Genomic DNA, 27,743 nt, shown 5'->3' on the forward strand with positions numbered 1-27,743 from the left:
AGCGGAGCGCGAAGAACAAGAATACTACGAACAACATCGTGCCGCTTACGAAGCATATGTCGCGGCGAATACCCCCGCTCATCCTCCTCAACGCACTAGATCAAATCGCCGCTACATCCATCGTGACCGGGAGGGAGCCCATGAAAGGCTCGTTGTCGACTACTTTGCCGACCATCCGCGGTTTCCGGCAGATTACTTCAGGCGCCGTTTTCGCATGTCAAAGCGCTTGTTCATGCGAATTGTCAACACATTGTCCGCACGTGTTGAATACTTTCAAACAGGTGTAGATGCAGCCGGCCGGCAAAGTATCACGGCGTTGCAGAAGTGTACGTGTGCCATCCGACAACTCGCTACTGGGCAAACGGCCGACATCTTCGACGAGTATTTGCATATCGGTGAGTCCACTGGAATCCTTTGTTTAAAGAATTTTTGCGAGGGCTTTCGTTCTGCTTTTGGGGATGAATTCCTTCGGGCACCCACCACCGATGATTGCCAACGGTTGCTTCGTCTTCACGAATCAGTCCATGGCTTTCCCGGAATGCTTGGCAGCATTGACTGCATGCATTGGAGGTGGAAGAATTGCCCGACTGCTTGGAGGGGGCAACACTTAAGCGGTCACAAAGGCGGCGGCCCAACACTTATCCTTGAGGCGGTCGCCGACTATCGCCTATGGATTTGGCATGCATATTTCGGCGTTGCCGGATCCAACAACGACTTGAACGTGCTCTATTCTTCACCACTCTTCAATGATGTGATGAATGGTGTAGCACCGGCGATCGACTTCACCATCAACGGAAATACATACCGCATGGGTTACTATCTCGCCGATGGTATCTACCCAAGGTGGTCGACGTTCGTGAAGACGCTCCACAACCCGCACGACCCGAGACGGGTTCTTTTTGCTCAGCGTCAAGAGTCAGCGCGGAAGGACGTCGAAAGAGCCTTCGGGGTCCTTCAAGCTCGATTCAACATTGTGAAGGCCCCGGCTCGGCTGTGGTACGTGAATAATATCGCCGACATCATGTTCACGTGTATTATATTACACAACATGATTATAGCCGACGAAGGGCCGAGGGCGGCTAGCTTCTACGACGAGGATGAAGCCGGAAGCTCAACAGCGAGGTCTCCCCCACGCCGAGGCGAGCATACGACGGTTGGCCAGAGGATCGAGACAAGACACACAATGCGCGATACTCGAATCCACAATCAACTACAAGAAGACCTAATCAACCACATGTGGGTGAAATTCGTCAACGAGTAGTGGTTTTTTTAATTTTTAGGATTTTAATTATGTAATTTTTAATTTTTAGGAGTTTAATTATGTAATTTTTCATTTTTAGGATTTTAATTATGTAATGTTTAATTTTATTTGTCATTTGTAATATTTATTGTGGTTTTTAAATGAATTTTAATATTATGGAAATGTTATTGTTTGATTGAATTTTAAATTAATTGTGCTCGTCCTTGCGGAAGAGCACAGTTGTGGGTGTTGTGCTCTTGCCAGAGAGCAGACATGAATAGTACCGCCTGGGCCCACAACCGTGCCGCTGGCAAGAGCACTGTTGTGGATGCTCTTAAACCCAAATTCTGCAAAAGTTAGTAGGTTATAAATAATTTGCGTTGGGATAGATGAAAGTGGGTCCAGATTTAATTTCTTAGTTTTCTAATTTGCGTTTACAAATATAACTAACCGCTCAAATCTTAATTCCTTATTCGTTTATTGAGTGAGTAAAATCAGGTAATGGATTTTTATTTGTATTGATATTTTTATTTTTATTTCTAAGTATGACATTTTGAGGTTGTGGTGATGTAAGTTTTCTGGTAATTTTCCAGTAAGGTGTAGTTCGCTTGAATCTGTTTATTGTATCATGCGTAATAGATTGGGCGAATTGATTCTCAGTATTTGGGAATTGATTCCGTTGAAATTTCGAAGTTAATAGGTAATCGAAACCGCATTGTTAACTTCTATTTTTGGGACCAGTTGATTAAATTAGAGATTGATCGTACTGTTAAATTGTTTAGCTATGATAGATTTTGTTATGTTCATATTGTTTTGTGGATTGGGAAAATCGGGTTTATGGGGGAGTTCACACTAAAGATTACGTAAATGTACCCATTTTGTTATCTATTCCATAAATGGGAAAAACGCCAACCACATTGGCGTTTCTATTTATAAATACGCCAACACCATTGGCGTTTTATTATCGCGTCGTATTTTAGGTGTATTTTCACAAAATACAGCCATTTAAAAACGCCAACTTAATTGGCGTGTTTTAGGATAAAATGCCAATATAGTTGGCGTGTTTACTTATTAAAACGCCATTGAAGTTGGCGTATTTACTATAGAAACGCCAATAAGGATGGCGTGTTAAACTTAAAAACGCCATTTCGGTCGGCGTGTTTCTGTTGAGCCATATACTTATCAGATCTCCCCCAACATCGCGACCCTAAACACTTTCCCTCCCCAAAACGTGAAAACCCTTCCCAAGGCAGAAAAACCTTTCTCTCGGGTCGACCCGGTGGTGGATTTAAGCGTGGATATTTTGAATTTGGCTAATTCTTCCAAACATTAGTCCTTCTAATCGGTTAGTATATCAAATTTTAGACTCATTCTTCTAAACATTAGTCTTCCAATATTTGATTGATTGTTGTGATAATATATATTGTAGTGTAATTAATATAATAGTTTGACCAATTGTTATGGGCACACTAATATTTTGATGGATTATTATGATAGTATATATTTTAATAGAAATATTTTGATGGATTGTTGTGACCTAATTTTGTTACCAATATTTAATGGATTGTTATGATAATATATATTGTAGTGTATTTAATAGAATTATTTTGTCAAGTGTTTGGCTGACTCTACATAATGATGAATGTAAAAATAATACATATTTATTTGTGTTTTACATTATTGCAGATAGTATGACGTGGTGTGTCAATTTATATTGGGGTGGAAAGATAATTCCCGGAGCAGTTATTTCGTATGATCCTCCTTTTGCTAAAGGATTCATTATGTTGGACGAAACAATTTCGTACGATGAGCTTGTGGAAAAAATTTGTGAAAGGATGGGGATAAGCATATATGAAAACAATATTCAAATAATATGGAAACGCACTATATGCTTTGGATCCGGAGTCACGTTTATAGGTGTTCAACTAGAAGAAGTATGCATGCAACTAATGTTTAGTGAGAGTATGGTTATTGGAGGTGTAATTGAATTATATGTTGAGTATTCGGCAATTACTCAACATCATAGTCATCATGTCATAAGTTATGATGCTGGTACATCTACGAGAGCCCAAGAACCATATTTTGCTGCAACACAAGATTTTGATGTTGGTACGTCTACGAGAGCCCAAGAACCATATTTTGCTGCAACACAAGATTTTGATGTTGGTACGTCTACAAGAGCCCAAGAACCATATTTAGCTGCAACACAAGATTTTGAAGCTGGAGGCGTGCATTTAGGGGAACGTGACAATTGTGATGTGGTTGAGGACATAATAGGTCATGATAAAGCCGACTTTCTTGATCCACAATCACCTTATTATTATGAAGATTCCGACACGGTTAGTACAGACTCAAATGGTGATCCGTCGGATGATGAACAATTTGTTGCTTCAAGACCATCCATTCCACTTGGAGAAACAGCAGTTGGAGAAACATCAGTTGGTGGAAGGGCAGTTGGAGGAAGAGTAGTTCCACAGTTCCCACAGCCTGGAATCAACTACTTTCGCACCTTACCATGTCCATATGATAGTTTTGATCCCAAAAACTTTGAGCGTGATGATCCCAGTGTGCATTATTGGAGTGAAAAAGATCCTACCAATGTCGGTTTGCATGCTAAATTTAGAACGAAGTTGGAATTGAAGGCAGCTGTGACTCATTGGCATTTGGAAAAAATCCGACAATATACAGTTGTTGAAAGTAAAGGAAAGAGATGGCATGCAGTTTGTAAGTGGCCACAAGGAAATCCGAAAGATACGTCCTTACCTAAATGTTTGTGGGAGTGCCGAGCAACACTGAGGAAGCATGATGAACACTGGCAAATTAGAGTGTTCAGCACTGCTCATACTTGCATGGGGGATCGTAACTATAATGGCCACGCTAATCTTTCGTCGGGTATGATAGCGTTGAGTGTTCGCCATCAGATAGAAAACGATCTTTGCTACAAGGTAAAAGCAATTGTGGCGGATATTGAAAATAGATTTCATGTCAAAGTTAGTTACAAGAAAGCATGGTATGCTCGGAGGACAGCGATTGAGCTTGTATACGGTGGATGGGAGTGGTCGTTCAAAGTTTTACCAGCTTATTTGAATGAAGTGCAAAGACAAAATCCTGGCACAATTGTGGAATGGATGCACGATGACATATTAAGCAATGGTATGAACAAGGTATTCAAGTACGTATTCTTGGCTTTTGGACCAGCTGTGGAGGCTTTTCAACTATGCAAACCAGTTTTAACGGTTGGTGGAACTCATCTACGTGGACGATGTCGAGGTAAAATTCTTATTGCCGTTGGATTTGATGCTAATAAGAAATGTTTGCCTGTTGCATATGCCATTGTTGATGAGGAAACCAAAGAAAGTTGGAATTGGTTTATGGAACGCATTAGACTTCATGTAGCAAAGCATGAAATATGTGTCATATCTGATAGGCATGTGGGAATCATAAATGCAATGAATTCTCCCATATGGAAAGAAGAACCCAATGTGGGTCATCACAGATTTTGCTTGGTACATGTTAGAAAGAATGTTTTGCAGAATCACAAAGGTATCATGGTCAAAAGACTTGTTTGGAAAATTGGTATTGCTACCAAGAAGCGCAAGTTTAAGATCAGACGTCGTTTACTTCGAAACGTCAACAACGAGGCTTTGCAGTACCTTGATGCCGTGGAGTTAGAAAAATGGAATCTGGCGTATGACAAACACAAAAGATGGGGTGAGGTTTCCACTAATATGGTGGAATCTTACAACAATGTGTTGAGAGGCGCAAGACAACTCCCAATTAAAGCTTGCATTGATATGATATTCTGGAGGACAATAGAATGGTTCAATGACCGGTCAATTGCATCAACACAGTGTGCCACACCACTTACCCCGTGGGCGCATGAAAAGGTGTGCAAAAATGATGCAAAAGGTCAATTACATAATGTGAGAGCACCGAACACAATTGCAGGGCATTATGTGGTTCGAACAAAGCGTCGAATTGGTGGAAAGGGCGCTAATAAGTGGAAGGTAAAGTACTTGGAGTCGCACTGCAAATGTCAAAAGTGGCAGATGTGGAGACTTCCATGTTCACATGCAGCGGCAGTTGCGCGTTTTAGAAACGACAACATGCTGTCGCTTGTTGATCCCGTATACCGCACAAGTGTTTGGGTACACCAATATTCTACGGTGTTCAATCCACCCAGACACCAAGATTATTGGGCCGTGCCTGAATGGACTTTGCAATGTTCACGAGCTCAGTTAATGCCTAAAAGTCGCGGTCGATACCGTACTACTAGGATTCCTAATCAGATGGATGTCCGTGAAGCTGACCAGCCACGAGCCCGACGCCGATGTAAACATTGTCGTCAACCAGGTCACGACAGGCGCAACTGCCCGAATGCTCTTTCAAGGATGGATACTCAGTTGGTAGATGATGCCACTGACGATTTTATGCCTCCACCTCCACCAAGGATGGATACTCAGTTGATAGATGATGCCGCTGACGATTCTTTGCCTCCACCTCCACCAAGATATGCAGTTCGAGGTCGTCATTCTGTCAGTCACACTGATGATGTCGATCACGATTTTATGCCTCCACCTCCACCAAGATCTGCAGTTCGAGGTCGTCATTCTGTCAGCCACACTGATGATGTCGATCACGATTTTATGCCTCCACCTCCACCAAGATCTGCAGTTCGAGGTCGTCATTCTGTCAGTCACACTGATGATGTCGATCACGATTTTATGCCTCCACCTCCACCAAGATCTGCAGTTCGAGGTCGTCATTCTGTCAGCCACACTGATGATGTCGATCACGATTTTATGCCTCTACCTCCACCAAGATCTGCAGTTCGAGGTCGTCATTCTGTCAGCCACACTGGTGGTACAGGCGAACACATCGGTCTCAGTGATGTCCCACATTCTCCACCTCGGTCTTCTGTGCGAGACGAATATTTTGGGGTTGATTTAGAGAATGTCGTTGTGCGAGAGACTCCTCCGTCTAGACTCTCAACCGCCAGAATCGGGAAGGGGATCCGTAGCTTTTTTACGCGGAAAAGGCGAGACAATTGAACGTATGCATTGTGTAATATTGGATTTCTGTATTTAGCAAGATTTGGACTAATGTATAGGGTAATATTTGTATGTACTTATATATTGAATAATGATGAAATGATTAAAAACGCTAACAGCGGCAGCGTTTTTTATAGAAAACGCCGATGTGAGTGGCGTGTTTAAAGAGACGCCAACTTAATTGGCGTCTTTTCACTTTAAAACGCCAACGGGAATGGCGTGTTATTGCTGAAACACGCCAAAGGGACTGGCGTGTTTGTTCAGAATGTCCGCTTTCGGCGTAGAAAAAACGAGCAAAATAAAAACTAACTTAAAAACGCCAATGTCATTGGCGTTTTTAAATAACACGCCAACGGGAATGGCGTGTTAATTAAAAACGCCAACGGGAATGGCGTGTTTGTTCAGAATGTCCGCATTCGTTGTAGAAAAAACGGGCAAAATAAAAACTAACTTAAAAACGCCATTCCTGTTGGCGTTTTTAATGAACACGCCAACTGGATTGGCGTGTTTGTTCAGAACCGTCGTGAAAAAAAACTAGCAAAATTTCTTCTAACTTATAAACGCCAATAACATTGGCGTTTTTCACAAAGACTTACATTACCAAATTTTCACAAAAACGCCAATATCTCTTTATTTGCCTGTTTTCATTTTCATTTCTACTAGGAAATAATAATTCAGACATCCAAAGACTTAATCATAAAGACTTAAAATCAATGAGTTCAAATCAAATGAAAAAACATCAATATCAAATTACACTAATATCAAGAGTTCAAATTAGTTCAATCGTCACGACGTTTCCGCATAAACAGACGTCGTATCCCCTTCCCAATATTGGATGTAGATCTAGGGATCCTTGAGGGAGGAGTATCTTGAACAACAGCGTTCTCAAGATCCTCCTGCACAGACGACCGCGGTGGAGAAGCGGGGACATCACTGAGGCCAATATCTTCTCCGGTACCACCGGTATGGCTAATAGAATGACGGCCTCGAAGTGCAGAGCTCGGTGGAGGTGGTTCCTCAAAATCGTCATCGGAGTTGTGTACGAACTGAGATGACGACTCTCCGCGGACGGTTTTCTGCTTGGTTCGTCGTTTTGCCTTTTGCCTTATGGGTACGTCCACGTCCATTGCAGAGCGCTGCGAAGGAGGGTAGTCCATCAGCTGAGGCTCCCCGGATATCTGCAGTCCTTCTTCAACCATCCTCGAAATGGTTTCCATATCCGGACAGAAATGTCCTGTCGCAGCTCGGCCACTTAGAAAGTGGCGTATTTTGTGAAGCGTCTCCACCTACAATTTTTTCAAAGTTAAGTACATATCATAATATGAATTTAAATAAGTAATCAGGGTTTAGTTAAGTATAAATAATGTACCGTAAAGTTATGAGAAGATGCCGTTTCGTGGAATCCCTCTTCAGCATGCACGCCGGGTTTGGTTAAATACACCACAGTGATCTGGCGAAACCAATTCATATATTCTTCCGTTGCAACAGGCTCAGTACTGTCCTCCAGATCAGTCCATATCGTAAAGTGCATGTTGTCCCACTCCTGTATATAATTGGCGTGCCATTGAACCCAATTTCGACCAGATTTTCCACCGCGATCCTGTTTCAAAAAATCAGAACCGTGGAACCGGGGGAGATCCGGGATATACGGTTGGACAATCCCGAATTGGCGCAACACTCGGTGTGGCAGGTGTGGCTCAGCCAGATTCCAACAAATAAGCGTTGTTATCGACATCCATATAGGACGACCGGCATCACAACTTTCCGGCAACTCCCGGTGGAGATAAGGCCTCCAAATAAACTACATGTGATACAAATTTTTCAAAATAATTTCCATAAAAACAAAAAACAAAAAACCAAAAACATTTTATAAATATATGAAGTACCTGATTAGGATGCATCATGGAGAACTGATCTCGGAAATTTTCAATACAATGTCCGGGTGCTTTTACATATGACGCCGGGCCATTCCATCTAAAAAATTTAAATTATGAGCGAAGAACACAAAAATTGATGAACATTAAGTTTCAAAAATGAATAAATGAACAACTTACGCGCTTGCACATGGTAGATAGTCTGTATGCACGGGATCTAGCATCCTCGGTCTAATATTTGGGATTCTCTCCCAAGCCCAAAGTTGTAATAGAGTTAAGGCTCCCCCTACATCCGTCCTCTTAGCAACGGCCGCTTCACACAAATTGTGGTACAAGCAAGCAAGCGTCGCCCCACCCCAGCTATATGTAGAACACCGTTCTATATCCATGAAAAAGTGTAGGTAGAAGAACGGAATTTTGTTTCCGGAGGCGTTGGGGATCATCAGACCACCAAGTAATAGCAGACAATATATACGAGCCCGCTGAGTGTATATGTACTGTTCGTGGTCACCAGACAGCTCAATCCTCAATTGGCGCGATAAGCTCGTCTGCTTAAAAGCCATTTCCTTCAACTCGGATGCGTCCGGTATGAATCCTAGAAAATCCAAACACCTGTCCATCCAATGTCCCGCTTCCGTCGGGGGGATGTAAGCTGTCAGAGCCTCTCCATCAACTTTCAGGCCCCATAAGACCTCGACGTCTTCCAGTGTCACAGTCGCTTCACCGACTGGAAAGTGAAACGTGTGAGTCTCTGGCCTCCAACGTTCAATCAGAGCTGTGATAAGATGGTGGTCAATGTCTTTTGGTTTACCACACCTTAATATACCCCCAAACCCCATCTGGTCCACTATTGCCAAGACATATTGATGGATGGGAACATCCCAAATTATTCCTTCATATCGTCGGCAGCGTACATATTCGGATGGAACTCCTGCCCATATATTGTTAGAGACGTGTTGTCTCTGAAAATATAATACAGATGGATCCGCAGGACCACATGCAAGCCGACGACGAGAGGTTGAAGATGATGCCATAATTTACCTACATAATCCAAATTCAACAATAACCAACCATAACATTTAATCCAAATTCATAATCCAAATTCAACAATAACCAACCATAAACCATTTCAATAATTAGATACAATTTAATCCAATATCACAAAATTGAACACCAACATCAAATAATTCACTTACACAACATTGCACATTCAAAATCATAAACCAATTCACCTACACAAAATTAACAATTTTAATTAACAATTCGCCCAACCTACCAATTTCAATTTTGCCTAACCTAACATTTTCAATTTGTCCAATTTCAATTTGACAAACCTAACAATATAAACAAATTTAACAATCTAAACTAATCAACATACATCAACCAAAACCCACATAAACCAAAACAATTTGCCCAATTTTTTAGCTATAACAACCCTAGGGTTTAGGTTTATAATCAAATTTATACACAAATTAACTTAAACCCAAACAATCCAACATAATAATCAACAATAATATCATTCAACCAATCTAAAATGCATAATATTTCTACTCAATTCACAACCCATTACAAACCCTAGCTATCCACCAATTACTCTAATAATGTAAAAGGTAAGCATACTAACCGAATAAAATAGATGAATTTGGGGGAGAATAGCACCGATTGATGAATGTAGGCCGAAATCACGGAGAGGAGGCGCGCCGCTGGAGAAATCACGAAGGGTGTGTATGGTGAGATTTTCGCGATTTGGGGGAGGAACGCCTGCTATATGACCCTGAGTAAACACGCCACTCAGGTTGGCGTTTCTAATGATTTAGTAAATACGCCAATCGTGTTGGCGTCTTTTAGGAAAACGCCAATATGTTCGTCGTTTCAACAACGATAACACGCCAATTACAAAGGCGTTTTTTTATTTATACACGCCAACCAAGTTGGCGTTTTTTATCGTAATTGCAATCGGAGAGAATACGCCCAAAATACGACACAAGTATAAAACGCCAACTACGTTGGCGTATTTACCTGAAAACACGCCATTACTATTGACGTTTTTACTTAAAGACACGCCAATGTGGTTGGCGTTTTTCCCATTTATGGAATAGATAACAAAATGGGTACATTTACGTAATCAGTAAACACCCCCATAAACCCTTAAACCCAAATTCTGCAAAAGTTAGTAGGTTATAAATAATTTGCGTTGGGATAGATGAAAGTGGGTCCAGATTTAATTTCTTAGTTTTCTAATTTGCGTTTACAAATATAACTAACCGCTCAAATCTTAATTCCTTATTCGTTTATTGAGTGAGTAAAATCAGGTAATGGATTTTTATTTGTATTGATATTTTTATTTTTATTTCTAAGTATGATATTTTGAGGTTGTGGTGATGTAAGTTTTCTGGTAATTTTCCAGTAAGGTGTAGTTCGCTTGAATCTGTTTATTGTATCATGCGTAATAGATTGGGCGAATTGATTCTCAGTATTTGGGAATTGATTCTCAGTATTTGGGAATTGATTCCGTTGAAATTTCGAAGTTAATAGGTAATCGAAACCGCATTGTTAACTTCTATTTTTGGGACCAGTTGATTAAATTAGAGATTGATCGTACTGTTAAATTGTTTAGCTATGATAGATTTTGTTATGTTCATATTGTTTTGTGGATTGGTGTGGTCAATTCTAATTTCTAATGGATACCTTGTTTGGTTTTCTCTACAGTAGATGGAGGAGAAAATTGAGAGAAAGGAGAGATGAGAGTTGCATTTGGGGGCCTGGAGGTACAATGACTGGAGCGTCATTGGGATTAAGACAGGAAGTTGTGGATCCTTGCAGCTACACGCACAGAATGGAGGGTTCCAGCTCCAAAATTTGTATCTACCTCGTAGGTCTTCGAAGACATGCCTTAACGGTTACAGGGAGAAGGAAAAATTTCTGCCTGCTGCTTTCAGATATTTGAGTCGAAAGAAAGTTGCAATGCTGATATTGTCTGTGTTTGCAGTCTTGGCTTTTTTGACAGGGTTTTTCACAGTCAATAAAGGTAGAGAAAATGTATTCTTAGTTATCTTCGTTTACTCTATCTATCTCACCCAGTTTCCAGTTATATGGTTACTTACGTATTTGTCGTAAATTAGGATACGGCGCGAAATTGTTTTTCTAGTGCATTCCCCTAATTAACAACAGTGCCATACTTTAATGCATTTGTATCTAATTCTCCCATTTATTCAATTTTGAGAAACAAATGAGAAATGAGAGTTTTGTGTCTGGTAACTTCCGTCATGTTTCTCTTCCTTTATCATATAGCTTAACAAAGAAAATCTGTTTATTAGCATTATATTTGGTGTTAGTATTTTTCTATGTGCGCATTTCATATATGTGTGATTTGATTTTTTGTTTACAGAGGATGATTTCGACAGCATTGGTTTGCATTTTGATGCCAGATATCTTAAAAATTCTTATGTTGCACCGTGGCTATTACCTGGAAAAGGAGCATTCACATATAATAGTTATTCTATGACACACAAAGTTTTTGTATGTAACGATAGCACCAATTGGGGTACTCTCTATAATGCTTCAGCTACAAGTGATTTCTCCAGCTCAGTTACTGTTTTTACTGATCCATGCAAAAACTTTGCATTTCCACCCCCTCCTCCTGGTGATACAAGGCAGATTGGACCACGCCGTAAGTTTTTAACCTTCTGTTTTGTCTTTGCATATTTGCTATTATAAAAGCTTAATTGGATTCTGTTGTCAGGGTAGTTGGAAACAAATAGAATAATTTTTAATATATAGAGGGGGATTCAAGGGACATATGTGAAAGCTTGAAACTAAATTGGGTTCAAAGTATGTGTGTCCAAGGACTCTTTGTGCCAATACCATATCACTTAAGACTGGATTATCATTTTATAACTAGTATGTCCTCCACTTGTGTTAAATATTTCTAAATAAAAAATAATTCTGTTACTTTTATCCAACCCCATCCCCCTGGAAAAAAGAAACTATTAAATTGCTATGAGAATAAAATTTCTTAGCCAATTGAATCCAGGTAATGTTCAGGGACTTATGATCTTTTTTGTTTGTGTCCTCAGCATGCCCGGTATGCTATGTTCCTGTGGAGCAGGCCATTGCTCGTATACCAAAATTTCCATCACCATCTCCTGTTCTTTATCATTTAACTTATTTTTCTGAGGAGAATTCACTGAAAACTCAACCAAATGGAGGCTCTGAGTTTGGTGGTTATCCTTCTTTAAAACAGAGGAATGAATCTTTTGAGATTAAAGAGTCTATGACTGTTCACTGTGGGTAGGTATATTTTCCTCTTACCCTCCATGTGGTATGTGCTTGTTTCTATATTATTATGTCTTTTTTGTGTCATTATTTTATTATAAGTTACGCATTGATTTAACAGATTTGTCAAGGGATGCAGACCTGGTTATAAGACTGCATTTGACATTGATGTGGCTGACCTTGAGTTGTTGGAGAAGTTCCATGAGGTCATTGTTGCCTCTGCTATATTTGGTACAGCTGCACATAAGCTAAATTTTAAATTCAAGATTTCTCTTTCAGGTTCTAGAATGCATTTGAGTAATATCACTGACTGCATAACATAATCTGCATGGCTGTATCTGTTTTATTAACATTTGCCATTGATATATCTTGTCTGTATATACAGGAAACTATGATGTAATTCAGCAACCAAGTAATATTGGTGAAATTGCGAAAAGAAATGTTCCCTTTTTTATGTTTATTGATGAAGAGACCGAAACTTATATGAAAAATATGAGCACCTTGGGCAGTGACAAGATGGTCGGATTATGGAGGGTTATAGTGGTACACAATGTTCCTTACACTGACTCCAGAAGAAATGGAAAGGTCTGTTTGTTTTTGTTATCCCCCCTAGCTCTGCACTTGATGAACACAACTGTATATTGGTTTGTGGATGACTCAATCTGAACTATTGTTGTTGGGTGGTAAATGAATACTTGATTCTGAAAAGTTCCAAAGCTCTTGTTGCATAGACTGCTACCAAAAACCCGATACTCAATCTGGATCGATGGAAAGCTTCAGCTTGTTGTGGATCCATACCAGGTTCTTGAGAGGTATCTTTTATGATTTCTCTATCAGAATCTATTTTAACTATTTTTTCAATGCAAGTGGTGAATGAATCAATACATGCTGCATCATTCTTGCTATAATGCCCCTGGTGTCCACCCTCACCAGGTTCTTGTGGCGCCATAATGCTACTTATGCTATATCAAGGCACTATAGACGATTTGACGTGTTTGAAGAAGCTGAGGCAAATAAAGCTGGGATGAAATATGACAATACTTCTATTGATCGTCAAATTGAGTTTTATAAAAGGGAGGGTTTGACACCATACACAACTGCTAAGCTTCCTATAAGTAGTGGTATGCTTGTGACCAACACCTTATATGTTACTAATATTTTGCACTCTTCTTGTGTCAATAACTGCTGACAACTAGAACTTCTTCAGATGTTCCTGAAGGATGTGTGATAATAAGAGAACATGTCCCCATCACAAATCTTCTTAGCTGTCTGTGGTTTAATGAAGTTGATAGGTTCACTTCCAGGGATCAACTGAGCTTTTCTACTGTGAGGGACAAAGTCGCGGACAAGGTTAACTGGGGTGTCAATATGTTTCTAGATTGCGAAAGACGCAATTTTGTAATACAGGTAGCCCTTGTACTCTCACCAAACAGAAGCATGTTGACATATGTTTTATGGATCTTCTTATTACTGTGAGAGTTATAATGTTAGAAAATGTATATCAAAGAGGGGTAAATTTCTGGATGAACAGAGGATTGTGCTGCGGTAGGGAGGGCTGGAAAACCAATTTTGGGCAATTAATCAGAACTATTGAATAATATGTTAACAGTACATACACTCTTTTTATATGGGGGAGTTGGCTTCTTGTTATATTAAACCCATGGTTGTTAAAGTAAATGGATCTTCGGAGTAATGTGGAAATTGTTTGCGATTTAGTTGGGCCGGAATACCATTTCTTCAACAATTAGTTTGGAGTCTTTGGACTTGATGGGATCAAAACTTTTTTGCTGTTTTCATATATAAAGTCAGTTTTGGACCGAACTTGCATCTCGCCATTTTTTAGTTGGACTATTTGATTGAGATGTGTTGGGTTGAGCTCATATTGCTTCTCTGCATCAATCTTCATTAGTTTGAGCACGTTTGTCTGTTTGTTTACAGGCATATCACAGAGATCTGTTGGAGCAAAGAGCGCATCTGGCTCTTTTAAGACCTCGACCTCCTCCTCGCACTCATCCTCGACCGCTTCCTCATCCTCCAACTATACCTCGCGACAAAGGCCTACCTAAAAAAGGTGTTGGCCGACGTGGAAAAGACAAGAGACCTGGTTCGAGGAGACGACGCAGAAATCCCAAAACTAGGGAAATTTTCATCGATTGATTCGTGTTATACTGCAGACGAGGAATTGTATAGTGTTTTTGGTCTGTTATTCGGCATGGATTGGATATAGGTTCTTTTAGCATACAGCCTTGCGAGAAATTTTGTTCCGACATTGTTAGAATTCTTAAGGCCACCCGCAATGCGTCACGCGGGTGGCCCGTATTCCGACACGAAGGAACGAGACGGCGGCGTGACGCGTTGTGGCGTCCCGTCTCGTCCCCAGCCTATCCCCAGCCCGTTCCGTGTTCCGTCACGGCGTGAAGAATGGCGAGACGTCTCGCCACGCACTCGCCGGCCCGCGAGTGGGCATCGTCATGCTAACGCAATAATTCATTTTTATAAAAAAAATCGAATTAAATAAAAAAATAAATAAATAAAAAATTAAAAACGGTAATATTATCGTTTATAACCGTTTTTCATTTTTTTTACTCTATAAATACTCATAATTCATCCTCATTTCATACACAACTACACATCTATTCTTCCCAAATCATCTTCATTTCTTCTCCAATTTTCATCTAACATCTCATCACAAAATGTCCGGCGACGGAAACTCCGGCGGTGGCGGTGGGATCTCAACGCGTTCGGCGACTGGGGGAGCATGTACAACACATTGGGTGGTTCTGGTTCGTCGACGCCGGACACCCAGGGTTCGTCGACTCGGGGGGTACCAACCACCCAATTTTGACATGGATGCATATGCCCGTCCCTCCGCCCCGCGGTATTCGCAGGTATTATCCCAGATTTGAAAGGATTATTCCGTTGAACCCACTCCGGAAGAAGGCCGAGGCGGTGGAAGCTCCAGGGCGGAGGCGGAGGTGGAGGCGGACGAGGAGGAGGAGGATCTAGGCCGGCATCCGTACGGCCCCAAAGAAACGCTGGCGGTGTACAACACCTGGATCAACGTCTCGTACGATCCCATCGTCGGGAATCAACAACCCCGGAAGTGCTTCTGGGAAAAGGTCACCGAGGCCTACCACCAGATTAAGCCGAAGGGGTCCTGCCGCCGCACATATAAAATGCTCCGCGCTCACTTTGATCGAGTCGACAGAGAGGTCAAACGATTCTGCGTCATCGGTGATCTTGGAGGATTAGAAGTTGACCTAGTCGACAGAGAGCTATATTGGAGGATTAGAAGTTGTATGGATTGTGTGGTGATCTTGGCTGTACACGATGCTATGCAGCAACATCTCCAATTGGTTTGCAAATGCTCAAGATGGATTTTCTCTTGACTTGGAGTTAGAATAAATCTTAGTTGTTTGTATTTTTTTCCTTCTTAGTTTGATGCTTCTTTCAAAGATGGTTGCATTTGTTTGTGCTTCCATCTTTCAAAGATGATTTTCTCCTGCACTACAATTTTTCCTCAATTTTATCAGTTTCATCCTCTCCATTGATAGAGATTTCAATCCATATCAATTCTACATTTTCAACAGTTTTAATCAACAACAACAAAACCAAACTTTGAATACTCTAAATAATATATATTCTTCAAAACACCCTCTAAATAATAGGGTGAGGTGAGGACATACATAAATGTCAATATCAAACGAACAAATAGATGAAAGAAACATACAGGAGAAACAACTCCTACTAATACCTCACCATATCCTGAAGGCACTCAAAGAAGTGTGAAATATTGATCTTTTCTTTACCAGAATAAATAGCTTCTGCACTTCCACCATGTTCTCCCTGAGCAGCCATTTCCACTACCATGTACAGCTTTTTCAGGGGCATCTGGAATCACACCAAACCAAAAATTAAACTACTAAGACATGGTGATCTTATATTGCATTTCCTTACAAAGTATGCCAACTTAGACTTACATCATTCAATGCCTCTGCAGCAGACTCAACATCATCACTAGAGAAAACATTAAGCTGCTGTAACACCTGGGATGGAAGATGCAAGTACGTCAATAAATAAATAAAATAAACATGTAGGAGCTTTAAAAAACTGTCAAATAGAAGCAGGGCTGGTGGTTCAAAATATTGTTAACGCCTGTATTCAGTGTCTCCCCACCTCTTCAAAGTAAAAATCAGGGAAAATCTCTTGCATACGACAAAGAGAGGAAGCATCTGAAAATATACCTTTTTGGCATCTTCTGTCTTCAGTGTTGGAACATTGTAGGTCACTGAGAATGAATCTCGAATACCAACAGATTCAAGAAAATTAACTTCGCTTGTTGTCCCAATGACAAGAACTTTTTTCCCCTGCGTAGTATAAGATAAATCTCTGAATTAGTCTATCTAAAAAAGTAATGCTCCATCCGTCCACAAAATATAGTCCCATTTCATAAATGGAAGCTTTCTCATACATTTTACCCACTTTTTCTCCCATCTTTCCCACTTATTCTCTTTCCCTCTTCTACTTTATTAATTTTTGCTCCTCTCTCTCTTACTTTACCAATTTCTCATTAAAACCCATGCCGTCCGCAAATGAGACTATTTTTCGGGGAGGGTGCATAGAAGTTACTCCCTCCTTCCGCTATTAAATGTCCCATTTTTATTTTTTCATCCGTTCGCCATTAAAATGTCCCATTTCACTTTTACTATATTTGGTAAGTGGACCCTAGATTCCACTAACTCATTCCACTCACATTTTATTATAAAACCAATATATAAAAGTAGGCCCCAATTCCACTAACTTTTTCTACCCACTTTACTTTATAAAGTCAAACAATTTCTTGAAACTCGTGTTGATCAGATATGGGACATTTAATCATGGATGGAGGGAGTACATTTTTCTTTTCCAAAGTCAAACTCATGGTGGCATTTTGATCTATTATTGGTATACATGCATTCACTGCATTACTATCATCTGGTTTATTTATGAATGTGAATCTAATAGATCTAGAACCACTTTTGTAATTTAATCCTTAATCAGTAATTATAAAAAAAAGATAGGAATAACACAACAATACATCATTTGCTATTTTCTTATTGTCATATTAAAGTTCATGGTGACAACCATGCTTTCAAGAGCTTCAAGTATCAATATAAAACCATAAAATGTAAATCAACAAGAGAAACCAAACTCTAGTTCAGTCATGCCACCAGAAATCAGTGTTCAATAAAATATGGTGCAAATTTCAGGAAATAACAAGACTAGCAACAATAATGATTTATTATAGAGTTAATAGAATTTTCAAAAGAGAGACTACTTAGACTTCCTCAGATATCACATTCGATCATAAATGCAGAACAGCATGGGACTGAACCATCATACTCCCCTCCACCCCATTAGAATAGGCCTCAAGCTCCAAGCATGGATGTTAAGAAATGAGTAGTTTATAATAAAATAGGAGAGAGAAGATAATTTTAATTGAGTGTGTATTTGTCCAAAAGTAAGAGAGGGAATTAATAAATCAGGTGTGAGAGAAATTAAGTGGGGTCAAAATGGCATACGGTATAATTAATGAGTTATATTTGGGGTGTTTGTTATGTATTGAATTCCATTTTAGGTTGTGGCCTATTGAAAGGGAGTATAATACAGTATCATCTAAAAATACATTGATACAAGGCATCATAAGAGCCATAGCCTATATTCTCCATTAACAAAGTAGTTGGACACTGACTTAAGGAAATTAAGAAAATATGAGCAATATGGCAAGCGGCAATTGTTCTGCAATGTCATAACTAACAGTTGGACAAAAATGTACCTTTGGAGGAAGCCGCTTCAGAAGCACCAATAATGTTTGAGAGATTAAATTTGAAAAGCGAGGGCCAATTGCAACATACTCCAGTAACCTACAAAAATCGATAAACGTAAATGGATAAATGAGTGCTTACTGCTGAGTGATCCAATATCATTCATCTATTTTCTAACTTTACCTTTCGATGTCGTCAAGGATAATTATGCTTAATGGCGATCTATAAGCATCTTCAAATACCTATAAGGAAAAGCATACGTAAAATACTCCTCAACCAAATGCATATGAGTATTACCATTAAAGCACTAGGGCACATGCTCATGAGGTATAAAAAATGACAGACTGGTGAGTGAGCTCAAGGGAGCTATTTTCTTCGCATATATAGCTAGCATATTATATTGAATTATTGAAAGGCAGTGTCTAGAGAAGGGCACTGAAAGAAACCTTAACAATTTGAGCACATTTTGTAGGTTCGCTGAGCCCAATCATTGTTTCTGCAGATATCTAGCAATAGGCCAGGTAAATAAGGTGAATTAAGAAGATCAATAACGTACTATTTGATAACTAGATAATATAACACAAAGTAAAAGTACTTACAATCTTCACATAAGGGAAATTGCTTTCAATGCTCACTGTTGCTGCCATTGCAGTCTTACCGCTGCACAAAAGAAAAGAGAATTTATAAAGTACTCACACTTCACAAATCAAGGGAACCAGAAATTTACCTGCCACTTGGGCCCTCAAGAAGGCAAGTAACAAGAGGACTTCCTTCACTAACTTTAACTTGTTCAGCTAAAAGCATGGTTCTTCGGTATATGTGTTCATGTCTTGTCCCACATTCCACAATGCCATTTAGTCTGTGAGAAACAGTGATCAGCAGTCAGATGGAGAAATGTAACACATTCCACAACGAAATTCCATGTTACAAGAAATTTGAACTCGGAATTCTATCACAGTAAATTCAACCATGAAACAACTTCTTTCTCTAGGTATCTGGCTATCTATACCTGCAACGTTCAAGGTCATCTGTTGAAGCTCCAAATGCTGGAACCACTTCTTGAACAGCATTCAGAAAATCTTCCATGGTTACTTTTATATTTTCTTCATCGACAGGTTTCGTAAGATCCTCCATATTTAGTTGCCTATTCAAAGCATATGAGACTGCACTTTTTACTACACCTTCTAGCTCTGCTCCACTGTAATTCTTTGTCTGAGCGGCTGCATCCATAAAGAACATTTTATGTTCTTAACAACTCCAACAATAATTTAGACAGAGCCATATACAATCACGGACATGGATCGATTGAGATCCCATCCTTTATTGCATTAGCTTAGGATTAAATCTGTTAGTTTAGCATTCATCTCACACTTAAAGTATGAACAGTCAAACCTTATTTTATCATTATACACTAGTGAATCCACACAATGACCATTGATATTGATACATGACAAATCATAAATGGACTAATTGGGAACAAAAATCATGTAAATGAATAGAAAACAGTTACTGAAATAACACTGTAAAGTGACTAAGGTATTGATGAGTAAATTGAAGAAGAGCAACGAACTTGACAACTCTACAAATATTTCCATTAAATCTATCTACAACTGAATAAAGTGCACATGGTCATTTGCAATACATGGGAATGCAAAAAGAAGTCAAACTAACTTCTTAAATAATACCCCCTCTGTCCCATGTTACTCACACTAGTCTATTTCGGCACTTCCCAAGCTACTTACACTATTTCTATTTTAGGTAAGAATTAGGGTATTTAATCAATTTATTAATGTTAATTAAGTGTTCCCTTATTAAGTGATCTCTCATTACACATAAAATACTAATTTAATTACACTAAAAAAATCAATCCCAAATTTACGACCTAAAATAAAAAGTGTGAGTAACATGGGACGGAGGGAGTATTAAGATGAATGAACATATGGCTAGTCCCTAAGTCCTAACTGCCGTAGTTCTCAAACAATGAGCATAATAAGTATAAGCGCTATCTCATTCAACATAAAGTAAGACAAGCAACCTTCGGTACAGAATTTCAAAATGCTCCCTTTTTATTAATCATTTTAATGGAAAAAACATAAGATTTCATGGGGAAAAAGAGTTTGGTTATCCTTTAGTTATCAAAAGCGCATGCATACTATCATAAAATATATTCCAGTATTCAACTTGTCATAGAAAATGAATATAAGCAATTTGCCATAATTAAATGTCCATGCATACAGTCATAATGGTATTTTCATTATTTTAAAGAGTCCTTTTCAGATCTTAAAAATCTTCTTTTTCTTCCAATCTACTTGACTATCAGAAATATTAATTCTACTTTCATATGTTACCAAATATCAGTCTGCTAAGGAATCATGAATTAGGAAAAAAGTCAGTAAAAAGTGTTGCAAGCCAATCACATACCAAGCTCTTCCAGGTTCACATCCGGAGCAATAAAAGAACTTTCTTTCATTTTGCTTGTATGAATTTGAAGAATCTGTAACCGGCCATTTTCATCAGGAAGGCTTATTTCCACTTGGACTTCCAAACGCCCTGGCCTGAAAATAATGAGCCAAACTAGGACAATGCTGTTTATTTGCACTGGATACTCCTTTTTTCCATAGAGGATTAAGACTATCACCGTCCCATACAAATGAATAAGAGAATCCACATTTGTTTACCTCATAAGAGCTTCATCAAGCAAATCTTTCCTGTTTGTCATTCCAATGAGCAAGACATTATTCAGAGATTCAACACCATCTATCTAAAACAGTAAGTGAGAGTTAGTCAAACAAAGATATTAGCAGCAACTAATACTGAAATGCCTCTTCAACTTGAACTAAAACCATAAGTACCTTTGTTAGGAGTTGGTTCACAATGCTGTCGTGCACACCAGTCCCATCTCTAGTTGAACCTCTAGACTGACAAATTCAAACCAAAAGAGTTGAAATGAGAGAAAGCACAGACAATGAAACATCTAGTTAGCAGCTTAAAATTTTATTATGTCACATATTGGGAGTGGGGAATGTTAAGCACCACTAAAAAAACCAATTGATGTGCCACATGTGTTCAAGTCAAGAGTGGATGTTCCAAATGATATTCAAAATTTGGGCGTCTGGAATGAAAATTGCAAAATAGTTCCACAAAACGGTAAGTTTACAGATGTCAGACACTCATATGGCCACCTAGAAAATCAGTATACAAATAGGGAAGATACGATAAGTACTAATATGACTTTTTTCCATCCTCTACCTTACAAATCGCATCAATCTCATCAAAGATGATTATATGCAACTCGCTTTGATCACCTGAAAGATGAAGAGATAAATGAGCCAATAACAAAGAATTTATAGACTGTTGCCGTAAAAGAGTCACTAACCTTTGGTTCTTTGATCTTGCTCCGCATCAGCAAATAGATCTCTGACATTCTTCTCAGTTTCACCAACGAATTTGCTCAACACTTCAGGTCCATTCACAATCTAAAATTCCAGATTTAACCAGTTTCAAAAGGTGAGCAAAACATTACATAAGGGGGCACGGTACATATTAGGATTTACAGTTATACCAACTACCAAGGTAGCCCCATGCCCTCATAGACAATGCATGGTATCCTTCTAGAACAGAATCAAAGACAAATACAGGTGGGAAGCAATTAATAAACATAGACTAGAAAACATTGAGATGGTTATCATAAAATGGAATTCACATTTAAGCATAATCATTGATTCAAGAAGAATAATGGAAAGATGCTTGAAGCATAGGTTTCTAATTTTTATGAAACAGACATTTTGCTTTTTGTTCTCTTTTTGTAATTGCAAGATTTAAAAGACCACACCACAGTGGACTTAAACTTGAGACCTTTGGCCTCACATATTGTTTCTACTTCTCCTTATAGTAACTTACGTCAGTACTTTAGGTTATTTGGTCCAAAAGAAAGTATGGGTGATGCAAATAGAAAATTACAAAATGCATTCTGGTTCCTGTGTCTTACTAATTGCAATAAAGTTTGACAGAATAAATTAGATATTTGCATAGAACAAAAGGAGTCCCATCCAACAAGAACAATCAACAAGAACAAAACCAGCAGAGCATGTGAACATACAACATAGCCCGTGCTTATACCTTGGGTTCCTTTCCATTCAACATTTTTCCAATCTGCCGAGCCATTAAAGTCTTCCCAGTACCAGGAGGTCCATAAAGCAGCATTCCTTTGACATGCTTGATGCCAAGTCTAAGAAGGGCATCAAAATTATAGGCCGCAAAATAAAGTTGACAAAAACCACAAGTTAAGCCTTTTCTCTCAATCATGAATACACTTGTAATAAAATATATGTACAAGTTCACAAGAATCAAGAATATGAACATTACTTTGAAGTCACGTGCGCAGGGAAAACCCTTGAGGCAAAAGCTCTTCTGAATATATCAGCAAACTCAGCACTTAAACCACCTATACCAAATGACTGGAGATTGAACTCTTTGTGCCTGAAGATGTTGCTGTTAGCAGTTTCACTCTGGTTGACAATCTGCATTACCTCAGCAATTCATCATTAGCTGTATTGAAATTTAAATAGGTGATAGCAGACAAAGGCAATAGCATAGTTCAAAAGGTCAAAAGGAAACCTTTATTCCACTTGAACTTGATGCTTCATATAAAATGTATATGTCAGGTGATATCAACCCCCTCTCCATACCATGAGATTTCTCATGGCCATCAATAGTGGCTTGGTTGACAGTGAAGATATATCCATTACCATGATACTCAAATGTTACCCTTTGCCCAGCTGTCATAACCTACATAGAGAAAAACTATTTTCACAGTATTGTAGATGATGTAAACAACCATATAAGGATGGATCTTTTAAAATATATAATTTCTGAATGTCCGTCAGTGTTGTTAAAATCGCGCCCCGAGCGCGCTTGGGTCGCGGGTCGCAAGGGTCGAGACCGACATCGCCCCGATGCGGCGGGGTCGTGCGAGATCCGTGGGGCGACGGTGGGGCGCGCCTGGGTCGGCTGGGTCGCCGTGGAGCCTAATTGAGAAACAAAGGCATCCATTCACTTTTTTTTACGGGAAGAGAGGAGGGACTTTTTTTTACGGGAAGAGAGGAGGGAGAAGCAGAAACAATTGGCGGTTTGATGGAAACGAGAAATTGATGTGAGTGGATAAATGTTGGGCGCTTTCACCTATATACAGAGCTGATTGGGAAATGGCTCACCTACACCGCTTTGCAGTGGATAATTATTTCACGGTCTCCGTCAATCATTCGGCTCCACTGATTTGGTATACTTATTTAACACAAGTAATTAATTCTTTTATCTATGTTATGGAAATGAGAAGGACTAATCAAAATAATCAATTCTTTTATCTATGTTATGGAATTGAAAATTCCTGATAATAGAAATAATGTTAGTAAATTGTCTATTTTTTCAATTTTTAAAAGTAAATAAATACTTCTTCCGTTAGTACGCTTTACTAATAACATAAACATTAACTATGCAATATAAATAAAATAGTTATTACATTCACAGTGTTTATTGCAGTAATAAAATTTAGTAGTGTGGATATATTGTGATGCGGTGTTTGAAATAAATTTAAATTGTAGAAATCATTATTTCTCATTTTTTTCACTTTCTACAATATTATTTCAAATCAATGAACTTTTAATCATTTTTTCTCATTTTTTTCACTTTTGCTATTCATCTTTTTTTTACTAAAATTTTGAACATAGGAATTATAAACAATTTCCCAAAATTAAACGATGGTAGAGCTTCTGGAGCGTCGGAAGCAGTGTACCATACTAGAGGTAGCACAAGCACAAGAGAACAAGCCTCAAGCTCTATGCGTGCTTATACTCTTGTGAATAATGAAGATGACAGTGAAGATATTAATTTGGTTGTATCCGATGAAGGAGAAGAGGACTTACCTCTGAGTGATGATGGTATTATTTAGTTAATTATTTTATGTTTTGCAACTTTTTTTGGAACTTTGATGATTTTTTATAATAAAATTCAGTTATTTAGTTATGTTATGTTGCTTAAAAATTTATATTTTTCGTCTAATCTTCTTTTTTTAATATGGAGTAATGATGTATGTAGATTTATTTGATGTGATAAACATTCAAACAATAAACTTATAAAAGAGACACAAATATAATCATCATTCGGCTATTCTGGCGCCCCGATTCTTGGGTCTCTCGCCCCGTCGCCCCGCGACCCGGGGTCCCCCCTCATCGCCCCGGGGCGCCCCGCGACCCTAACAACACTGATGTCCGTTTCTCTCTTCACTTATAAAATTATTGATTTCAAATTTTTATGCTTACATGATTGTGTAACTGATATTAATAGAGAAGTCAGTTGAGACTTGTGAGGATTGTATTTTGATAACAACGAAATATAAGTTCAAGGGAAATACTGTGTCCAAAATAGCTACTTTCTGTAAATAATAACTGTAGCAGTTCTAGCATATTTTGTGTTTTAGTGTCTTTATCTTTTCTGGGATTTTAAAGAGGAGGTGGGGGTAGGGATAGCATGTGTAGACATTTCTTCTACTATATTTACATTTTTCTAAATGGAGGAAAACAAATCTCTTTCAAAGTAAAATGCACAATGGATTGTAGTGGTTCCTCTACGCCTAAGACACCAGATATTTTAAATCCTTTACTTGCAGATTAATCAAAGGTGACATAACACTGACTGAAATTGAAGTACTGCTGTTTCCAGTGAGGAAACATCAAAAGAAATAAAATTTGAAATGAGAAACAGGGAGAGTGCAAACTGCTAGTTCAGTAACAAGTACAGAAATTTAGAGTCACCATTTTCTCACACAGCAAGCTCCAAAAGCATAGATGCACTAGCAGATATATACACACAAAGAATATATTGCAGCTACTACAAATGTATATTATATATGTGAGGCAAAAAATATAGTTCTTACCTGGTTCATGAATCTCTTGCGGATCTGCTTGGATAAAAGAACAGCATCCACCTACGTGGTCAATTGGTAAAACAATGTCATTGATCAGATGCACCAAAGCAATGTGAAATTGATAGAGAATACAAACATTCCACTGTATGGAAGTACTAGTGTACAACCACATTATAATCAAATAAATATGATGAAAAAATCTCATAGATTGAGTGACATGGAGAAGTAGGCAAAACCTAGAGAATAAAATGATAAATAAAGGGCAGCTTGTAAAAGGTACCATACATGTTCATCTCTTGCACCCTTCTTCACAAACTCTAACTCAAGTCTCAGCATTGTAATGTTGAAATCTTCAGGAGGAATGAATCTAAAATGTCCAGAATTAACTATCAGAATAAAAGTTTATTAAATAATACAGTGACTAAAGAACCAAAATCCATTACCTGCTAACTGACACTGTATCCCCAGTGGAGACTTTTGCATGGCGACGTTGAATGGCATTTAAACCAATATGTCCAGAAGGAATGCCATCATGTCCAGTATATTGAAGTTAAGGCTACACAATTATATAATGAGAATATCCACCATCTCAAAATAATTCACAAATTAGTTGCCATGCCATGCAAACAAACTACCAATGGAAGTATTAGAAATGGGTCACTCACCCCTTAAAAGGCCTTATAAGGGGGAGGGTTATCCATACTTATATAGATGAGCTAGGATCATCACCAAGTTGATGTGGGACAAGATTTAAGTGTTTTAACAGGAAGTAGATAATCTGAAGCAAAACTACAAGAATAGCAGCTAACAGCATCAATAACAATGAAAGAGTTAAACATATATTTGAATCATATACCACTAGAGCTTCCAAATAATAATGACATTCAGCCATTGGGAATTAAAATACCCAAAATGGTGGAATTACACCAGTTAATATCATAGCAAAAATTTCTAGTGTGCAACCAGCTAAGCAATATCTTAATGTCTGTATAAAGATAACACTATTCAAGAAATTTTAAAAAAAAAGTTGATACGCACTATCAGCACAGACCAGTTACTCATGTGAACCTCCAAACGACAAATGCAACTCAATGTTGAAGCAACAAAACAACAAATCAATAAACAAGTGTTCAGAATCTGATTAGGAAGAAGAGGTTCTCAGACTAGAACAATTAGCTAATACTCCACATAACCAATTACCACTTTATTCAAATCACAAGCCACAAATTTTTTGAAACATCGAAACAAAAATTTGTTAAAAAAAATAGTTTAATGACAACACCTACAGCACAATTGGACGGTATACAACTCTGAAACACCAAATTCCATCACGTGTTCAAATAAAGACGGAAAATGAAAAGAATCATCCACCGTCAACTCAACAGTTGGAAGTTAAAAGAAATGGGAGCTCAATATAAAAGGATATGCAACAGAAAGCACAAACACGTCGCCGATCAAAGCGTAGGCGTTCCCCGATCCAGGCACAACGAAATTCCGGAGATCGGCGGGGGAGCAGTAGGCGAAATTGGTGTAAGCGAGATCTTTCGCCGGGGTATTCGTCACAATCATCGTCGGCGAGCGCCCTGCCATCGTTCCGATTGTGGCTAATCGAAAATGAGATCCGACTTCTATAAATATTTTCAAATTAACGATTTAAATGTAAAATACTGTCTCAGAGTTCAATATTCCTTCCCTCTTCTTTTGTTCTACGACTTTTATTCCTTTTACCTTCGCCAGTACGTGCTTAGATTGAAATGGATTACGATTTCTTCAGCCTGGGTTTAGTTAGATTAGAGCATCCACTTGACCACCTTTATTAATTTTTAATCACCCTTTTATTATTCAATTTAAATACTTAAATTAGTAAAAACATTTTCATAATATTAAAATATATTAAAAATGCTCAAATTACTAAAAAATAAAAAAAATAAATTATTAAATTCAAAAAATTAAAAATTGAATAATTAAATTCCTAAAATAAAAAAAAATAAAAAAAACCACAACGTGTGCGGATTTTCGCCCAAATGTATTTGACTAGGTCTTCTTATAGTTTGACGTCTCGCGCAGTGTCAACCTTCTGTGGCTCCTCTCGCGCACCATAATATGCACACCTCGGCGTGGGGAAGACCTTGCGTTTGAGCTTCCGGCTTCATTCTCATCAAAAAAGTTAGCCGCCCTCGGTATAGGCTTTATAGGCGGCATAGTATTGTTGATAGTATTCTTGTTATTCACGCTCCACTTCCACAATGATTTGGTCCATATCATAGGGATCCATTTTTTAATTTGGAGAGAGTGTTTGAGTGAGAGATGAAGATAAAGGTGAGTTGTATGGAAAAATATGAGAGAAGTATGAGTGTGAGATAATTTGATGTACAAAATTGATGATGAATGTGAGTATTTATAGATGATTTGGGGATAAAAAAATTTTAAAAAAAATTAAGACCAAAAAATGGCTATATTTTTGGTAATCCGATTTTTTTATATTTCAGATTATTTCTGATTTTTTACGAATTTTTAGAAAAAATAAATTTAACGGTATAAAATGACGCTCAACCAGAACATGTCACGTCACCATCA

At 38.4% G+C, this 27,743-nt stretch overlaps 2 protein-coding genes across 2 annotated transcripts; one reads left to right on the forward strand and one right to left on the reverse strand.

Annotated features, from left to right (window-relative positions):
* Positions 1-10,735: 10,735 nt before the first annotated feature.
* On the forward strand, positions 10,736-14,696 carry LOC121786000 (probable hexosyltransferase MUCI70). The gene is made up of 9 exons (XM_042184503.1): positions 10,736-11,193; positions 11,554-11,835; positions 12,242-12,455; positions 12,562-12,671; positions 12,826-13,029; positions 13,150-13,252; positions 13,374-13,561; positions 13,648-13,847; positions 14,379-14,696. The coding sequence occupies exons 1-9, from the start codon at positions 11,130-11,132 to the stop codon at positions 14,595-14,597; spliced, it is 1,584 nt and encodes a 527-aa protein (XP_042040437.1). The 5' UTR covers positions 10,736-11,129; the 3' UTR covers positions 14,598-14,696.
* A 1,334-nt stretch (positions 14,697-16,030) lies between these two features.
* LOC121787596 (vesicle-fusing ATPase-like) lies at positions 16,031-26,918 on the reverse strand. Its single transcript, XM_042186371.1, has 21 exons — positions 26,593-26,918; positions 25,610-25,705; positions 25,452-25,533; positions 25,176-25,226; positions 22,862-23,032; positions 22,610-22,764; positions 22,364-22,472; positions 21,621-21,720; positions 21,494-21,549; positions 21,097-21,162; positions 20,923-21,005; positions 20,666-20,799; positions 19,254-19,464; positions 18,972-19,103; positions 18,844-18,904; positions 18,691-18,750; positions 18,428-18,486; positions 18,256-18,343; positions 16,685-16,807; positions 16,421-16,486; positions 16,031-16,331 (listed from the first exon to the last, which is right to left on the reverse strand). The coding sequence occupies exons 1-21, from the start codon at positions 26,754-26,756 to the stop codon at positions 16,188-16,190; spliced, it is 2,211 nt and encodes a 736-aa protein (XP_042042305.1). The 5' UTR covers positions 26,757-26,918; the 3' UTR covers positions 16,031-16,187.
* Positions 26,919-27,743: the final 825 nt, after the last annotated feature.

This window comes from Salvia splendens, chromosome 22 (genome assembly GCF_004379255.2).
Source record: "Salvia splendens isolate huo1 chromosome 22, SspV2, whole genome shotgun sequence".
Classification (NCBI taxonomy): domain Eukaryota; kingdom Viridiplantae; phylum Streptophyta; class Magnoliopsida; order Lamiales; family Lamiaceae; genus Salvia; species Salvia splendens.

Bases quoted from the DNA above. Each gene is read 5' to 3' on its own strand.
- LOC121786000 (XM_042184503.1), top strand. From the start codon at position 11,130: ATGCTGATATTGTCTGTGTTTGCAGTCTTGGCTTTTTTGACAGGGTTT. The intron at 12,456-12,561 runs GTAGGTATATTT...TTGATTTAACAG, and splicing joins TCTATGACTGTTCACTGTGG to ATTTGTCAAGGGATGCAGAC. The intron at 12,672-12,825 runs GTACAGCTGCAC...CTGTATATACAG, and splicing joins TGTTGCCTCTGCTATATTTG to GAAACTATGATGTAATTCAG.
- LOC121787596 (XM_042186371.1), bottom strand. From the start codon at position 26,756: ATGGCAGGGCGCTCGCCGACGATGATTGTGACGAATACCCCGGCGAAA. The intron at 19,465-20,665 runs GTATGTGATTGG...TTATGGATGCAG, and splicing joins TGTGAACCTGGAAGAGCTTG to CCGCTCAGACAAAGAATTAC. The intron at 16,808-18,255 runs GTACATTTTTGT...TATACTACGCAG, and splicing joins TGAAGCGGCTTCCTCCAAAG to GGGAAAAAAGTTCTTGTCAT.